This window comes from Tenrec ecaudatus, chromosome 5, assembly GCF_050624435.1.
Source record: "Tenrec ecaudatus isolate mTenEca1 chromosome 5, mTenEca1.hap1, whole genome shotgun sequence".
Taxonomy (NCBI): Eukaryota; Metazoa; Chordata; class Mammalia; order Afrosoricida; family Tenrecidae; genus Tenrec; species Tenrec ecaudatus.
Genome location: NC_134534.1, coordinates 100997063 through 101015532, shown reverse-complemented (window position 1 = coordinate 101015532; position 18470 = coordinate 100997063). Strand labels below are relative to the sequence as shown.

The following is an 18470-nucleotide window of genomic DNA, read 5'->3' as shown; positions in this document are numbered from 1 at the left end:
ATGAAGTTTGCAAGACTCTTGGAAAGTTCTTCCTAGCTTCTGGAAGCTACCTTCTCTCCTGCTGGACATTGTGATAGGCAGGTGAAAAATCAGACTGCCCCTGCCACTGTGCAACTCTGAGGGCAGCATTTTGTTTTAGAAGAGCTTGTTTTTCCCTTCAAATGGACCTGAAAAGAACTAATTTGGAAGTCAGATTTTGGAAAACACAGTCAAGAGGATGTAATAACAGACTTTCAATCACTTAAAATGATCTATCCCCTGCAGCTCCTTTAAAACTATAGTCCACTTTTCCTAAAGCAGCTCTTTCATACAAGAATCACTCTGCTGGGTGGATGTGGTGATCCCACAGGCACATAAAGATGATTACATACATCATCATGCATGATCACACTTACTTCAGAATTTATTTGAAAGGATACTACCTGACTGTCAAACTAATTAGCTTAACTCTATGCTAGTTCAAAACCAAGGTATTAAATAAGAAATTGCACAAAGGTTGTACAAATGTGTTTTAATCACCTTTAGAACAGCACTGCTTGACTGACTGGGTTTTCATTTCACTTTTGCTATTTTTCACTTCACTGTAATGAAAAGAATTCCCCATCTTTAAAATGGCTCTGTGAGGATTACATTAGAAAAGCCTTTAGAACAATGCCTAGCAATTTGCAAATGCTATGTGTTCAGTATTATTCTAAGAATATTGTCCCTCAGAATCTTGTGGAGTTAAAACTACTTTTTTTAAAAAGAGAAACTTCTTTAAGGGAGGAAGTAACTAAAGAGGTACTCGCACCTTAATACTAATCAACAATTTGAGATCAAAAGAACAGCGTTTATCAAGGACAAAATTCAGGATTAAGAAATAGGAATTAAGGAGGAAGCGTGACATTGCAAACAACATTATAGTAAGGATTACAACAATGAAATGTAAAAAAATATGCATGTTTGTTTTGATGGAAAACCGATTTGCCCTGTAAACATTCACCCAATTCATAACGTGAATTAATTATTATTATGAATTATTAAAAATAAACCAGAGAAAACAGACTGTCAAAATAGGTCAACACTCCTTAATCTTATTAGTTGCTTAATGCTTTCAAACTACTTAGAATTTCACACACACACAAAAAGAAAATACAGTTAAAAAGAAACAAGGATTCAGGTAGATGGGAGGGGAAAAAAGAGGAGCTTATACCAAGGGCTCAAGTAGAAAATGTTTTCAAAATCATGATGGCAACATGTGTACCAATATGCTTGATACAATCCATGTTATACAAGCTGTAAGACCCCCATCCCATAAAATGATTAAAAAACACACACAAAAAATAGCAATCCTAGGGGGTTTGCAAATTGAAGGATGAAGTTTTACCCTCTCTGGCCACCCTTTACGATTACACATATTTTTCAAAACATGTAAAACTTTTTTTTAATAAACGAATCCTGACCTAAAATAAAACAGCGTGTCCCTTGACCACCTAGAAGGCTGGGTGAAAAGTGGATGCTTAAACGCTAGCATTTCGGCATGGTTAGTAAGTACGACTTAATTATTAGAGAAATAGAGTAGCGCTTCGACGCTTCAGACTAAGACTTGATTTCTCCGAAAACGATTTAGGAGCGCGCAGAGGCCGAGTCCAGCCTCTTCCAGGGTGGAGAGCGCTGCTGCGCGGACGGCTCCTTCCTCGACTCTCCGAGCAGTTGGCTTTCCCTCCGCGCCTCTTCTGCGCTCTCAATACCTAACGTTGCTCAAGCGGGAAGAGGCGGTGTAGCAGGAAAGAGCAGGACCGCCGGTTACACAGCATCTGCATCTACGAACACCAGGCCCCAAGCCCGAACCCCAGAGGAAGCAAGCGGAACTGGGGCGGGGCTGGCCCGAGGCTGGGGGCGGGGCTAGCCCGAGACGGGGGGCGGGACTGGCCCGAGGCTGGGGGCGGGACTAGCCCGAGACGGGGGGCGGGGCTGGCCCGAGGCTGGGGGCGGGCCTCCCGGGTGCGGCGCGCGTTTCCGGCGCGCGCAAGGAAGCGCTGGGGTTGGGACACCGGCAGCTGCCAATCGCGCACAATGAGACTGAGCTGAGCGCCGGAAGTGGGGCCGAAAGAAAACACGGAAAGGGAGCCCGGCCGGGACAGGAGGAAGCGGCGGGCCGCGACGGAGGTGGTAAGTGTTACCGGGTACCTCCAATGGGCGTCTCTCTGCACTGTCCTCCGTGCTGGGTCTCCAGGGGGTTCCCCGGTCTCCCAGAACCGAAGGCGGGCCTGTCCCTGGAGGTACGTTGGCTCCATCCTCCGCAGCCTCAGTCGTGTTGGTTTTTTGTCCCGGGGACTCCCCGTGCCAGCGGGTACTGGAATCTTGGATTCTAGTCCGCGCTTTTACTTTGTGTCAGATCCTGCGGGGGCAGGATTAGAAGGGTTTAGGTTTAGGTCCTGGGCTCTGGCTCCCTGGACCGCCGAGCGGGACCCCGGAACCTTTACGGGGTGGCAAGTCACTTCCTGCTTTCTGGTCGCTGCGGTGGCTTCCTGGCTGGGAGTGCAGGAACGCCTACTCTACCACCTCCGACCCCGGAGAGGGTGGAAATAGAGGCGGGTTGGGGGCGGCAGTCGTCGAGGTCGTCCTTACGCGGAGAGTTGTGTTGCACACAGCTGCACTTGTTTGGGACCAGAGGATGAGGGACGGGGAAGTTAGCTGGAGCTGTTCCTCGGTCGGAAACCTTGTCCCTTTAACTCTATCGATACCTTGTTGGGATCCCACCGAAGCCGTGGCGCTGGGAACCAGTCTGTTGTGAATGGGTGGGGGTGGGAGGGTGACGCTGGGAAGAAAGCGAAGAGGCCAAAAAGTGAAGTTATGAGATGTAGTCGTTTCTCTTGAAGTTTCGGTTACTTTGTATAAGAGCGATAGATAATTGCCAACTAAAAATAAATAAGACTGGTTAGTTTTGTAATCGTATGGGCTTGGGATGCGGTTTTCTTTGAAAAGAAACATTTGTAGGGGAGCTTTCCTGGTTCACAGACTTTAATCGTGTTTTGGAGTAAGAACTAATTTTCGTGAACACTGTTACAGACTTGAGCCTCCTCTTTTAGTATTGTTTATTGAGAGTATGATGGAAATGGTTGTTGAAAGAGGAAGTAGGAAAGTAAATTTTTCTGGTAGGCTTTTGGATTCCCCTGCAATAAATCTATTCCTGGTGGTGTAAAGTATTTGATTTAATCCAAAATGCCTTCTTTCAGGTACAGAGTAAGAAAATTGAAGTAAACGACCATGGGAGATGCTGCAAAACCATATTTTGTGAAACGGGCTAAAGACCGAGGGGCTTTAGATGATGACGACTTCCGAAGGAGTCACCCACAACAAGATTATTTAATAATGGATGATTATGCTAAAGGCCATATTGGTAAAATTGAAAAAGGCCTTCCAAAAAAAAAAGTGTCACCAGGGAACTATGGGAATACTCCCAGAAAAGGACCATATGCTGTTTCCAACAGTCCATATGCATTTAAAAACCCCATTTACAGCCAGCCGACCTGGATGAATGACAGCCATAAAGATCAGAGTAGGAGATGGCTTTCCGATGAACTTTCTGGTAATTCGGACAATTGGAGAGAAAGTAAACCCGGACCAAGAATTCCAGTTACTAGCCGACCAAGAAAAGACCCCTTTCAAGAAAGTGAAGATGGATATAGATGGCAAGATGGAAGAGGCTGCAGAACTGTGAGACAACTGTTTCATAAGGAGCCAGTGAACCTAGAAGCTATGTCAGAAATTGAAGCAGGAAGCCCTGGTAATATGTCCATAATTTTTCAGGTTACAATCCTGAAGTCAGTAATGTGACAGTAATGTCAGTAACAGAACTTTGGAGTTCTGTTTTAAGCTGGGCAGTTCCAGTTTTCATTGCTTCTGCTTTACAAAAGTAGTCAACTTATTTCATGTGTTTCAACTTGAACACAGTTTTGGTCTCTTTAAAAGTTTATTTTTGCGCTGACGCTCACTTTAGTTAGGTTTTTTTTTTTTAATTGGTGCTTTTTACAGAAGAGACTATAACTATGTTCCCCTGGGAGCCATATAATAATTTTTGAGTTTTATGTATGTGTTTTGAAAACGATTATAATTTTGGTTTGAATAGTGAATGTGTCTGTGGATATAGATAGGCAAAACCAAAAAAATTGATTTTATATAATAAAATACAATAAATTTTGTGGCTTGCAAATATATCCTGCCACGTGAGAGAGAGCTTTAGCAAGGTCCAATATTCCCACACCCATCCCTCAAAAGGTGCATAACAAACAAAGGCTGAGAAAAATAAGTTTAGGAAGTTAAAAATTTTATTTTACATCAGTTCACTTCAATACCCACAATGTAGAATTACTTACCCAGTTTTCTCCCTGTGCTTTCCAATTCTGTTTTTCCTTGTTCCCTAAACCTTCCTTCCTGCCTTTTGAATTTTGTCCTTGGGTAAATGCTGCCCCTTTATAGATGTAAAAAGCAAATGCATTTTGTTCCAGTGGTTCCTATAAATAGTAAAGTTATGTTTATCTAATAGGAATGCTGAAATGAAATAAAGTAATGATTTAAAACAAGCTAATATTTCATCTAAACTTACAAATTATACTTGGAAAATTGGGCTTTTGAGTTTATTGGCAAAAGCCCTTGGTTAGTGGCTGTATGAAATGCCATCCAAACTGACCAGCACATTTAAACTTTTGTTAAATTTCAAGGTTTGTAGATGAGGTGGACATTGTTCAAGGCTCCAGATTCCCTCATGTTCTTGTTACCTCACAGTGATCAGTCTTTATGTGTGTGTATGTGTGTAAGCATTTGTGTTTGTCACCTTGACCATATAGAATACCTTTTTTCCTTTGCATAGAATTCTTAAAAGTGTAAGTCAATTATAAATCTTTAGATAAAAATCTCAACTGTTTGTTAGCATTAAAGCAAGGGACCAGTGCTGTCTTATTGTGGTAAATATATAGGTAGCAAAATAATTGTCATTTCTACAGTTTTCACCTGGACAGTTGAATGGCAGCGATTATGCTCAAATGTTCTAACATCATTATTTTGTGTTTTTAATATTTAAGCAAAATGAGATGTTGTAAAGGAATCAAATAATTTTTAGTGAAAAAAGAACTTGAAGGGATTATGCTCCCCACTTACTGTCTTCATATTGCAAAGGTGGAATAGCAGTTGTATAAGTCAAGAGGTGCAGGTCAGGAGAGGCTAAATTGAAATCTAATTTTGCCATGCAGAGTGGTATCTGAGGAAGTAAAACTCACTGAAGTCTTGTCCTCTGCTTTTCTTGCTATTAACTCAGGAATTAGTGAGGGAAATTGTGTTTTATAAAGGAAAAGTTTCTGAATATTGTTATATTACTGCGTGCAAGTCAGATGTACAGTTTAATTTATTGGTCTTTAGAAAAAATCTTGGCATTGAAAAGCATTGTAAAAAGAAAGATTTATGGATAAGTGGAACTAGACAGATATTAACAGTGACCATAGATGATCGACAACTCCATTGTATTCTTTGTTTTTCAAAAGTAATAAATTATTTTTAAGAGCTTTTCAAAAGAAGTACATTTTTCTGTCATTTAATGGAAGGTATTTTTACTGTCCTCTAATTGAAAGTGAGCGTGCTTTATCTAAATGAATTAGAAACATGCTCTCACAGTGGCTACATAGCTGTGCAGCATCTGTCCCTTAAAAGTCTTCATGAAGTAATGTGTTGACTATAGAGAATTCGTATTACATTAAATATAGGAAGAGCCATGTAATCTTCCTCTGAGTAACGACGAGAATTTTTTAGCCACTTGGTCTTCCAAGATGCCATTCTCTGAAATTTTATTTGACTGTTTTATGCCGTACAGGACTATGAAACATTGATCAAAAGGTTATATTGTATTTTGAGTTTTCTTCTATTGTAGATAAGAAGTAGAATATTAAAAAAAATAGGTAACTTATTTTTCAAATCTTACATTATAAAAGAAAAGCTTGATTCTCAGAATTCCATCTATGTGTTTCTGAGCAAGTTATTCTCATATTCTATTCTTTCCCCCAACTTTATAATAGGGACAGTTGCATCTGTAATATAGGATTATTGCTCATGGCAATAGTTTTTTCTTCAATCAAATAGTTACTTATAATTAACTGAAAACATTACATACAGAAATCGCCTCAAGGCATTTCAATAGGTTTATATTTCCAAAGACTAGTTTATAATAAGCCATTTTAAACTTTAATCTTTACATCAAAATTCTAATTTGGAAAACAAATTTGACTTTAATCTTAGTATAACAAGTAGCTTCAAAACTAATTAAAAATAAGTATTATAATCTAGTCCCATAGTTACCTTCAGTGCTATCAAATGACAAGTTTTGTTCCAAAAATGAACAGATATACTTATGAGTTATAAGAATTGTAGAACTAACAACAGAAGTTATTATTATTAAGATATTAATTACTTGTGTTAGTTTATACTTAGATAAAACTTTTATTTCAACTGTGATTTTTATCTTTTGAGATGAAATTAAAATGAATTTAAAGAAAGTGAAGATAAAATGGGCAATAGTTATCCTAAGAGTGTATCATGTTGGCCTGAATTTCTTGGTATTTGTGCTTAGTTGAGAGGAGAGAGCCTCCCAGTTTCTATTTGTTATGAGAAGTAAACTTTGCAACTACATGGTTGATTTGGGCATGCTTCATTTCTGAGTTTTCTACAGCTGTAGTGTCCATTTTTGCCCCATTAAGATCTGAAAACAAATGTGGATGATTTTATTTTAAATAACAGGTGTAGTGGACGATATCAGATTATAAGGATAACTTGCCTCTAGAAGATGATAATTTTGACTTGCACAAGTATGCTCAGCAGCATACCAGGGAGAGATGATAAAATTACATTGAGTACTTGAAAAAAACTTTTTAATCCTTTCCAAAAAAGAAGATTATTTGTGTGGATTGATATATGCAGTAGAGAAGTGTAATGAACATTCCGGCTCTTTGGCCATGGGAGAGCTACCATATCGTCTAAGTCTTGTCTTTAAAATGAAATATGGAAGTTTGACTTTTTACTTAGGAGTGACATTATTCATTATTTTCAATGATTTTTTTTTCCTTGACTGCAGAAAACAAGAAGCAGAGGTCCAGACCAAAGAAACTCAGGAGAACGAGAAATGAGGAAAATGAACAGGACGAAGATTTGGAAGGCCCTGTGATTGACGAATCAGCCCTTTCCATGAAGGAGCTCCTGGGGTTACAGCAGGCTGAAGAGCGACTGAGAAGAGACTACATTGAGAGACTGAAAAGGGTAATGTCTCTGTGTCTCTTTTTTCTATCTTTGTGTCTATCGTATTATAAAGTCTTTATTTTTGTTGGCACTTTGTTGGTAATTTGGAGTAGGTGTATTGGCGAGCTGGGTATCCAAAGTTGGTTATTAATTTATATATACCACAAGTTAAAAATTATATTCAGTTGGATTTAGTAGAATTAATACTTGCTATTCTATTTAAATCAAAATGACTATTGAGAATAGGGGTAAAGGGAGACAATAGTACATGAACAATTTCAAGCATAAAGGGGAAATGGATTTCTAGCTAATGTTTACTTGTAGATTTGGAGATTACTTGTCTGTAAATCTCTTCAAATTACAGCGACTTCGAAACTACCCTACAGCAAAATACACCTGCAAACTCTGTGATGTTTTAGTTGATTCCATTGCATTTGCCCATAAGCATATCAAAGAGAAAAGACACAAGAAAAACATTAAGGTAAGTTTAATGTCATCCAAACAAATACCTTGCCATTTGTTATTCCTGTCATCCTTTTCTTCTCTCTTAAGGCTGTGATCCTAACAGCTTTGCTAATTATATTTATTGATTTATGTGACCCCCAATATTTAATACTTATATTTACTTTAAAGCATATACTGATTGATTTTAGCCAGAATACTTCATACTTGTCGTGCTCAGCAGTCTTATATAACAGAAGTGTTTGAAGCCAGTGATTGAACCTGGGTGTATGCCAACCCACTGCCATCAAGTCCATTCTGTCATTGCAGCCCTACAGGATAGAGTAGAACTGTTCGCTGGAGGGTTCCTGAGGCTGCCTCATCCTCTTTCTGTTGAGTGACTAGTTGGCTTGCATCAGCTGCCTTTCTGTTAGGAGCCCCAGCGTTTAGCCCACCATCCCACCAGCGCTCCTGAGACTAGGAAAAGTAAGCCGTCATTTGTTGACATTGCTATTGTTAGCATTTGGTTGTACTTCCATCTGTTCTTATGTATTCATTATTATGACGTTATGCTTGTTAAAAATATGTATGTTGATGGTATTATAAAGCTAAGATGAGAGGGTTAAGGAAAGATTCCAGAAATCATAGAGTTTTGTCTCAATGAAATAATAGAAGTTAAAAAAAACAAAGTGGAGGCCAGTTTCTAGTCTCACTGTTTGTCTTAATAGGAAAAGCAAGAAGAAGAGTTACTTACCACATTACCCCCACCAACACACTCTCAGATAAATGCAATCGGCATTGCCATTGACACAGTGGTACAAGAGTTTGGCTTGCACAATGAGAACCTGGAAAAGAGACTAGGAATTAAACAGATCATGGAAAATGTATTCCAGCACAAGTTACCAGGTATTTTTAGGATTGTATTTTCTCTTTATTTCCCCAAAAGTGCCTACTTCATTTTAGCCACTGGTGTTAATTTTCACTTTCTAAAAATTGATTTGGCATGACCTGAAGATCTTAGCTCTTTACTTTGGTTTTTCTGGGATCTCCTTCAAGATAACAAAGATTTAAATACAGTGTTATTAAATGTTATTATGTGCATGGGCTTTAATTGAAGCTGCTAGTAAAACCAAAAGCCATTACTGTCCAACTCCAGTGACCTGATAGGACAGAATGGAGCTGCCTCAGAGTTTGCAAGGCTAAAATCTTCATGAAAGCCAGCTGCCACATCAGTCTCCAATGGAGCAGTTGGTGGGTTTGAACTGGCAACTTTTCAGTTTACATTTGGCTTGCTTTAACCACTGCGCCACATGGCCCTTTATACTGCAATTTCCCAACCTGCTACGCTGCCACTGGGGTAATCTAGCCCATAATCACACTCTCTAGGGTTTCACAGGCTCTTTCTGGGAGCAGATAACTTCCCTTTCCCCTCAGAGTGGCTGATGTGTTTGAATAGCAACTTTGATGGTAGCAGTCCGACATTACTTGACAGTGCTGTCTGGACACTTTTTTTTTTTTAAAGTCAAACTCACTGCCATTGGGCAGAGTAGACAGCTCTTTGGGTTTATGAAACTGTGTAGGAGTAGAAAGCCTCATCTTTCTCTTGGGGAGTGGCTGGTGGCTTCCAACTGCAAACTGCTGACCCTGTACTTTCCACTATTAGATAACTCCTCATATTGTTGGAACCGTTTGGAACTACTATCTTTTACCTGTCTAAATTGACACTTTTTTTTTAACCTAAAAAACACCTTTAGGGTCAGTTTTGAACATCTAAACAGATTTTATTTTAGGCAAATTTTAAAAGAATTATATCTAAAATGAGCTTTGAAAACTAACTGCTAATATAGTTTGTGTATTATTGAACAACTTACTTTCTAGGTTAATATTAGAAATATTTACTGTATTCTGCCTATATTTACGTCTAGGTCTTGGGGATAGGGAGCAACTGGGGTATTTGAACCATGTAAGGCTAGCTAGGTATGGCAAATGTCTGACCCAACTGCTGAAAATCCTGAACAGTATCTGAAACTTTTTTACATGTTCTCTTGGGGTAAGTGATTAGAGTAGCTTAATCATTCTCCAGCCTGGCTGTATGTTAGAAGCACCTGTGGAGCCATGAACACTAATTTTAGAAAGTTCACAAATGATTATGATCCACAGCTTGGGTTGGATTCACCATTTAAGTTTACCACCTGAAAGATTTCTGTAATATTCTTAGATGGGCACAGTTGATCTTCAAAAACACAGGGTTAGCCTTGCACACAGTTGAAAAATCCATATATAATTTACAATTGACCCTTGAACAACACAGGTTTGAACATGTGGACTCACTTAAACGTGGATTTTTTTGTGTTTGTTGCTGTTGTAGTTGTGAACTTGAATATATGCTTACCCAAGTATCTGTAGTTACTGGAGGGATGAAATGCTCAGGCTGAGTTGATTAGCATCAGCATTTTAAGCAGCTACTAGAGCTCAGTACAGTAGCAATAGGGAAAAATAATTCACTTAAAAGTAAGTACACCCCCCTACAGTATTGTTCATGGGTCAACAGTGTGCATCCTCTGAGAAGAATGGTAGCAGGGGGCATGATGGTATTCCCTTATATGGATCAATCTTTAATGTTATAGAAATGTTCCATAAAAGTTGCTTGTGATTTTAATGATTTTTAAAAATTATTTTATTAGGGGCTCATACAACTCTTATCAAAATCCATATGTACATCAATTGTGTAAAACACATTTGTACATTCATTGCTATCATCATTCTCAAAACATTTGCTCTCCACTTAGGCCCCTGGCATCACCTCCTCATTTTTACCCCCTGCCTCTCCACTCTCCCCTCCCTCATAAACCCTTGATAATTTACAAGTTATTGTTTTGTCATATCTTGCACTGTCCGACGTCTCCCTTCACCCACTTTTCTGTTGTCCATCCACCAGGGAGGAGGTTATATTTAGATCCTTATAATTGGTTTCCCCTTTCCACTCCACCCTCCTTCCACCCTCCTGGTATCACCACTTTCACTACTGGTCCTGAAGAGGTCATCTGCCTGGATTCCCTGTGTTTCCAGTTACTATCTACCAGTGTCCATCCTCTGGTCTAGCCAGATTTGTAAGGTAGAACTAGGATCAGGATAGGTGGGGGGGGTGGCATTTAGGAACTAGAGGAAAGTTGTATGTTTCATCGTTGCTTCACTATACCCTGACAGGCTTGTCTCCTCCTCACGACCCTTCCATAACAGGATGTCAAGTTGCCTACAGATGGGCTTTGGGTCTCCATTCTGCACTCCCCCTTATTGACAATGATAGGATTTTTTCTTCTGATGATGCCTGATAAGTGCTCCATTTGGCACTTTGTGATCACGCAGGCTGGTGTGCTTCTTCCATGTGGGCTTTGTTGCTTCTGAGCTAGATGACTGCTTGTTTACCTTCAAGCCTTTAAGACCCAACACGCTATATCTTTTGATAGCTGGGCACCATCAGCTTTCTTCACCACATTTGCTTATGTACCCACTTTGTCTTCAGCGATTGTGTCGGGAAGGTGAGCATCATAGAATGCCAGTTTAATAGAACCAAGTATTCTTGCATTGAAGGAGTACTTGAGTGGAGACCGATTTCCATCTGCTACCTAAATACTAAACCTATACATATATGCACATAGATCTATTTCCACATCCTCATAAATATTTACATATGTACCTGCCCTTAATTAGACCTCTGTAAATGGCCTTTTCCTCCTAGCTCTTTCCTCTGTTTCCTTTTACTTTCCTCTTATTCCCACTATGATGTTCAGCCATCATTTGAGCTTTAGTAATTCCTCTCAGTTACATTACCCTTGGTCACGCCCTACCAGGCCTCCTACACCCTCCTCCCCACTGATTTGGATCACTTGTTGTTCCCTTGTCCCTGGGTTTGTTAACACCACTTTCTTTCCCTCCACCTCTCCCTCTCTCATGTATCCCCAAACTATCGGATCTGTTGTTTTTCCTCTACATTGTTCATCCAGCCTATCTTATTTAGACAGACCTTCGAAGATAATAACATGCACAAAAATAAGACAGAGCAAAACCAAGCAACAAAACGAAACGAAACAACATCACTACGAGCAAGCCAATGACAAAGAAAACAAAACACAACAAGAAAAAAATGCTTGTAGTTAGTTCAAGGACTGTTTGTTGGCCTTTAGGAGTGTTTTCCTGTCGAGTCTAATGGAGCGCCAAGCCCTGGCCCTAAAGTCTATTTTTGGTATTCCCTGGGGACTTGGTTGCTCTGTTCCCCTTGCTATTCTGTTGCACACCCTTAGTGTTTTGCCTCGGTACGATGGGATCAGATCGGGCTCAATTCCCACACTGTCTCCCCAGTGTTGTCCCCTGTAGGGCTATGGGTCAGTGAGGGATGTCTTGTCTCATAGTGGGGCCAGCCATAGGGTCTTCTCTGTGGATTGGCTGCTCTGAGCCGGGGTATCGTCCTCAAACCTTGGTGGGTCAGGATATACTTGCTCCAGTGTGCTCTGATCAGATATGTCCCTCCCTCTGAGCTGCAGCTTCAGTGTCGTCCTCTAAAATAAATGCTTATGGGGCAAGGGGCAGCTGTCCACATAGTTGGGATTGGGACCGGCCCCACAGACCTCCACTAGTTCCCTACTCTGTGCCAGCATGTTGCATTCCCATCCTGGAGCACTGGGTGGAAGTCTGGTCCCTTTTTCCCTGTGGAGATATAAACAATATCCTCCTTGAGTGAGTTAGTGCCCTGTGCCCCCACTACCCATTTATCTATTTATTTATTTCCTTCCCCCAGCTCCTTTTTAGTTAGATACCATATGTATCCCTGGATTTGGTCTGGCCCCTGCCATACTACCTGGACCTCACCCCAGGAATGTATGTATACAGTAGCTTTTTCCCTATGCCCCTTTTGCTTTTTTTTTTTTTTTAAAGCTCACTTCAGTGGACTCATGTTATGCTTGTCCTTATGTGCTTGGCTTACTTTGCTTAGCATGATTTCCTCCACTTCTTCCCATGCAGCGATGTGCTTCATTCATTCATCACTGCTTGTTAGCGATGCGTAGTACTCCATTGTATGTATGTACCAGTTTTTTAATCCACTCATCAGTTGATGGAAATGTGGGTTGTTTCCAACTCTTTTCAATTGTGAACTGTGCCGCGATGAACATTGGAGCACAGATGTCATGGCTATGGTTTGTTTCTTGCCTCTTCTGGGTATATGCCGAGTAGGGGGATTGCTGGGGCATTTTGTAACTCGATATCACCAGATCAATTTCCATAGTGGCTGTACATACTTATAAGTCCACCAGTAGTGGATAAGAGTTTCTGTCTCCCCACAGTCCCCACAACATTGTTGCTTTCTGATTTTTTGAATTGGGCTATCTTTAAGGGTGTTAGGTTGTACCTTATTGTTGTCTTAATTTGTGTGTATCTTATGGCTAATGATTGGTAACCTTTTCTCATGTTTATTGGCCTTTCGGATTTCTGCCCCTGTGAAACTTCTATTCAGGTCCTTTGCCCATCTCAATGAGCAATTAGGTTTTTCTTTTTGGAAACTAGCAGAGTACTGTAGATTTTAATAATAAGACCTTTGTCTGATGTGTCATTGCTAAAGATGATTTTCCAGTCCGTGGACTCTCTTTACTACTTTCTTGGTAAATTCTTTCTATGTACACAGGTGTTTTATTTTCAGCATATCCCATTTGTCAATTTGTGTCTCCTCTGTGTTTCAGTCCTTCCCTATTTCTGACAGTCTATTTATTCCCTGTGCCAAAGTTCTCAAGTTGGTCCAGTTCCCTCATTGATGGCCCTAATACTTTTGGGGTTAACTTCAAGGTCTGTGATCCACCGTGAGTTTGTTCTTGAGCATGGAGTGAGATAAGGAGTTTGCTTCATTTTCTCTGCAGGTAGATATCCAGTTTTTCCAGCACCATTTGATGAAGTGGGCATCTGCTTCCCATTTGATATTTTTGGGACCTTTATCAAAGATCATTTAAGAGTTCTCTGCTAATTCCAGGCTTCTTCCCTCTCCATATGAAGTTGGTAATTAGTTTTTCCATTTCTTTGAAGAAAGATGAAAGATGAGGGTAATTGTATCAGGATTGCATTAAACTTATTTAGTGCCTTGGACAGAACAGACATCTTTACTATATTATTGAGTCTTCCAATCCATGAGCATGGGATATTCTTCCATTTGTTGAGGTTTCTTGTAATAGTGTTCTATAGTTTTCCTCATATAGATCTTTTGTTCTTTTAGTCAGGTGTATCCCTAGATATTTCAATTTGTGCTTGGCTATTGTGAAGGGTACCACCTTTTTGAACTCCTCATTGTGGTCTTATCCATTGTGTATAGCAGTCTGATGGGTTTCTGTGTGTTGATCTTGTATCCTGCCACTCTGCCAAACTCCTCTATTGCTTCCAGTACTACCTTTGTGGAGCTTAGGGGATTTTCCATATATAAAATCATATCAGCAAATAGCAACTGTTTTCACCTCTTCCTCCACCAGACGAATACCTTTGATGTCTTTTCTTTGCCTTATACTGTTAGCTAAAACCTCCAGCACGATATTAAATAAGAGTGGGGACGAGGGCATTCTTGTCTGGTCTCTTTTTTCAGTGGGATTGTGTTGGTTTTTCTTTATTGACTACCATGTTAGCTGTTGGTTTTTCATATATAGCTTGTATTGTCTTGCGGAAATTTCCTTCCATTCCTATCTTTTTGAGTGTCTTAAACAGGAATTGGTGTTGGATGTTATTGAATGCTTTTTCCGCATCTATCGATATTACCATGTGGTTCTAATAGTTTTGCATGTCAATGTGGTGAATGATACTAATGGTCTTTTGTATGTTGAGCCATCCCTGCATCCCTGGTGTGAATCCCACTTGGTCATGGTGAATTATTTGTTTTATATACTTTTGTATTCTGTTGGCCAATATTTTTTAAGGATTTTTGCATCAATGTTTATTAGGGATAATGGTCTGTAGTTTTCTTCTTGTGGGATCCTTGCCCGGTTTTGGTATCAGAGTTATACTAGCTTCATAGAAGGAGTTCAGGAGTTTGCCGTCTTTTTCTGTGTTCTGGAAAAGTTTGTGTAGGATTCATGTTCTTTCTTAAATGCTTGGTAAAATTCTCCTGTGAAACCAGGGGACTCTTTTGTTGGTAATCCCTTGTTAGCCTTGTCTATATCTTCTATTACTGTACGTCTGTTGAGATTCTGGGTGTCCATTGGGGATAGTCTAGTGAGAGATTGTTTTTCTAAAAATGTGTCTATGTCTTCCAAGTAGTTGCATGCATTGGAGTACAGTCCTTCATAGTACTGTGTAATTATCCTTTTGATTCCATTAGTTTGTGCTGTAATGTTCCCTTTCCACCCTCATTCTTGCTACGAAATCTGTTCCCTCCTTTCTTTGGTTAGGTTTGCCTCTTCATAGCATCAGGTTTTCTTCAGCTTCTCTGATGGTCTTACTGGATTTTTGTTCGCATTTGTTAAAGTCTGCTTGACTGTCCTCCAAGTCACTGGTGTGATTCTCTGTTTCCTCCAGTCGATTCTCGAAGTCCTGAGACTGCTACTGGTTTTTCTTATCTCATCCCTAAGCTCCTGTATTTCTCTTTGGTGTATGGACTTTATCTGCCTTATCATTTCATCCTTTTTCTGTATTGTTTCCCTCATATCCTGTCTGACTCCAAACAGCATTCTGAAAATTTCTTTTTGTGGCAGCTCAATCAATGTCTGCTTCTATGAATGTCATTAGGTTCAGGACATCTGCCATTGCCTTTTGTTTCTCCTGTTTTTTTCATTGAGATCGTTGGAGCTGATGGCTATTTGTGTTGTGTTGTTTTAGCCAGGTGCTATTTTCCATCGAGTCAAAGAGCACTGGCTCACTCTGGGAGACTTGTAGCAAAGCTTCTTTGAACTTCCTACTGCTAATTTCTCTATGGAATTATCCTACCACTTTATTGTCCGTGCTTCCCTCTCAGGGAAGTGCCCCAGAAGGCTGGTGGGTAGCCTGCTTTGGTGTAGAACACTGCGAATGGTGGGCAGAATTGCCTTGGCCTGGTAGATCACTGTGGAGGTTGGGCAGAGGTTCCTGCAGCAGCTTGGAATGTTGGCGAGTGGTGTCTGAACTGCCTTAGTGCCTGAGGCACTAAGGTAGGCAGGAGGAAGTTCCCTTGGTCATGTGGGACAGCAGAGGAAAAATAGGAGCTCTCCCAGCCACACAGGCAGGAATTCACTGCTAAGAAGTTGGTCAGAGTATCCCCTGGTGGAGGTTGACCAGACTTTCCCCAGCCTCGGGCTATGCTGCACAGGGTAGATTTCACCTAACTGGGTGGAAGACAGACATGAATGCCCTAGCCTAAGCTGAGTGGTCTGGAAGCGGGCAGTGGAGTGTGAGAGCACAGGGAAGAGACAAACGGGGAAAAAACCAAAACTAAGCTAGCTGAGACTGGGGGTGTGGGGGGATAGAGAGAAGAGAGGGAAACAAAAGTAACAATATAGCTGAGCCCCAATCCCTGCCCATGGGGCTGCAAGATTTTAATCCTTGCCCCCAGGCAGAGGCAATGTGGCTGTGTTGAGATTAATCCCCTATACCAGCTCCAAATGGTCCCGGCTCCGGCTGAGACGGCCTCTACTGTGGTAAGCCAAAAGCCCCCAGTCCCTCAAAACCGTATGGATCTGTGCCTATTTAGCTTTATGATGCTCCTCCTGTGTGATCCAGCAGTGTTGAATTTCCCTCTTAGTCACTCACCTGGGCTGATTTCTGTGGAGTCCCTCTGGTGTTACTCAGTCACCATCTTCCCAGAAGTCTACCATTTTAATGATTTTCACCATACATTTTTCCATTGTAAATGTGAGGGTCTTTGCTTAGAAACCTGTTAAATCTCAAAAAGCACTTTTTAAAAAAAAAACCTCTGATGCGAAGCGATACATTTTTTGGCACATTAGCAATATAATTCTTAAAATAATTTCATTTACAAATAAAGAACATAAACATATATAAATGTAGGTACTTAATATATATAAATAAATGCCTTCCTCTGAAGCTTGAAAATCTGTCCATAACTTAAATTATATCAGTGATATTTTAATTCTTTAAACCTTTCCTAAAGTAATTAAATTATTCATATTGGAAAGGAGTTTTATGCTAAAGATGGTTTTTATGTTTACCATTTTACTGAAACACATTCTTTATATTGAAATGTGTTTCTTCATGTTTTCAAAAGGTGAAAAGAAATGTGTGCAGTAGCTTCAGATATATAGGCTTCAAAAAGTTTATGGGCAAATTCCATTATCTTTAGTTACATATTTCCATGAACATTTTAAAGCCTCCTCAGATATTTTGGTTTTTGTTTAAATCATTTTACTGGAGACTCATACAACTTTTATCACAATCCATACCTACATCCATTGTGTCAAGCATATTTATACAATTGCTGCCATCATCATTTTCTTACTACTTGGGCCCTTAGTATCAGCTCCTCATTTTTTACCTCCTTCCCTCATGAACCCTTGATAATTTATGTTACTATTATTTTTCCATGTCTTGCACAGTCCAATGTCTTTACCCCCTTATCTATTGTCTATTGTGATCGGTTTCCCCTTTCTCCCCCCACATTCCCCTTTCTCTCCTGGTATGGCTACTCTCAATATTGGTCCCAAGGAGTTTATCTAACTTGTATTCCCTGTGTTTCCAGCTCTTATCTGTACCCATGTACATGCTCTGGGTCTGGCCAGATTTGTAAGGTAGAATTAGCATTAAGATATTGGGGCTGAGGAAGCATTAAAGAACCAGAGGAAAGGTATATGTTTCATTGGTGCTGTAATGCGCTCTGACTGGCCTGTCTTCTTCACACGACCCTTCTATAAGGGGATGTCCAGTTGCCTACAAATTGGCTTTGGGCCTCCACTCCACACTCCCCCACCATTCACATTGACATGATTTTTTGTTCTGGGTTTTTGATACCTGATCCCGTCAACACCTCATGATTACACAGGCTGGTGTACTACGTCCACTGGGCTTTGTTGCTTCTCAGTTCCTGAAGTATTATATTTAGCATAAAGTGTGAGCTTGAGAAAACAGGAATTTTAAAATGTTTGGAAACTGACATTAAATGGTTGTCTATTAGCTAGACTGTAATTAACACAATCTTCCCTGTTAAATAAAATGAAGGTAAGAGGGTAAGCTGTCCATTCCAATCTTCCAGACTTGAATACAGTTTTTCTTTAATGTATGGTTTTGTGAAGTAACAATGCTTATTACTTTTGAAACTGTTATTTGAATGACTTATTTTTATTAATTTACTTTTTTGTAGATTGTTCTCTAAGATTATATGGGTCATCCTGTAGCCGATTTGGTTTTAAAGATTCAGATGTAAACATTGACGTCCAATTTCCAGTTATTGTGAGTAGAATGTGAAATTTCTGAATTTTCATAGACTGATATGGAAAATATTCTCTTTCACAAATGAGCGGCATACAAACATATTTTAGATACCGCATATGCTAGTGTATAAGCTGAGTTTTTCAGCACATTTTTAATGCAGTTTTTGTTGTAAAATTAGGTGCCTTTGCAGATGTTCGGGTTGGCTTATAGTCGAGTATATATGGTAATTAAGATCTTTTAAGTTTAATGGTACTTTTCTCTAAAATTCCATCTTTCTGCCTTTGCTGTCTCCAGTTTTGAGGGATTTTTAATAGTTGTATGGATTGAGTTACTTTTATACATAATTTCAAACACTGGTTTCGAGGCATTTTTAACAGTTTTATGGG

General features: G+C 39.9%; 1 protein-coding gene across 5 annotated transcripts in view; it reads left to right on the top strand.

The window, feature by feature from the left end:
• Positions 1-2026: 2026 nt before the first annotated feature.
• Positions 2027-18470, top strand: part of TUT7 (terminal uridylyl transferase 7) — a 71612-nt gene continuing 55168 nt past the window's right edge. For 3 of the 5 annotated variants that reach the window (XM_075549784.1, XM_075549783.1, XM_075549780.1), the window contains exons 1-6: positions 2027-2151; positions 3219-3769; positions 7100-7281; positions 7625-7741; positions 8430-8607; positions 18014-18102. In XM_075549784.1, the coding sequence (XP_075405899.1) occupies positions 3250-3769; positions 7100-7281; positions 7625-7741; positions 8430-8607; positions 18014-18102 (1086 nt within the window). In that variant the 5' untranslated portion in view covers positions 2027-2151; positions 3219-3249. Of the gene's footprint in view, positions 2262-2545; positions 2693-3218; positions 3770-7099; positions 7282-7624; positions 7742-8429; positions 8608-18013; positions 18103-18470 lie in introns of those variants that run through there. The other 2 variants (XM_075549781.1, XM_075549782.1) reach the window with 2 other exon arrangements.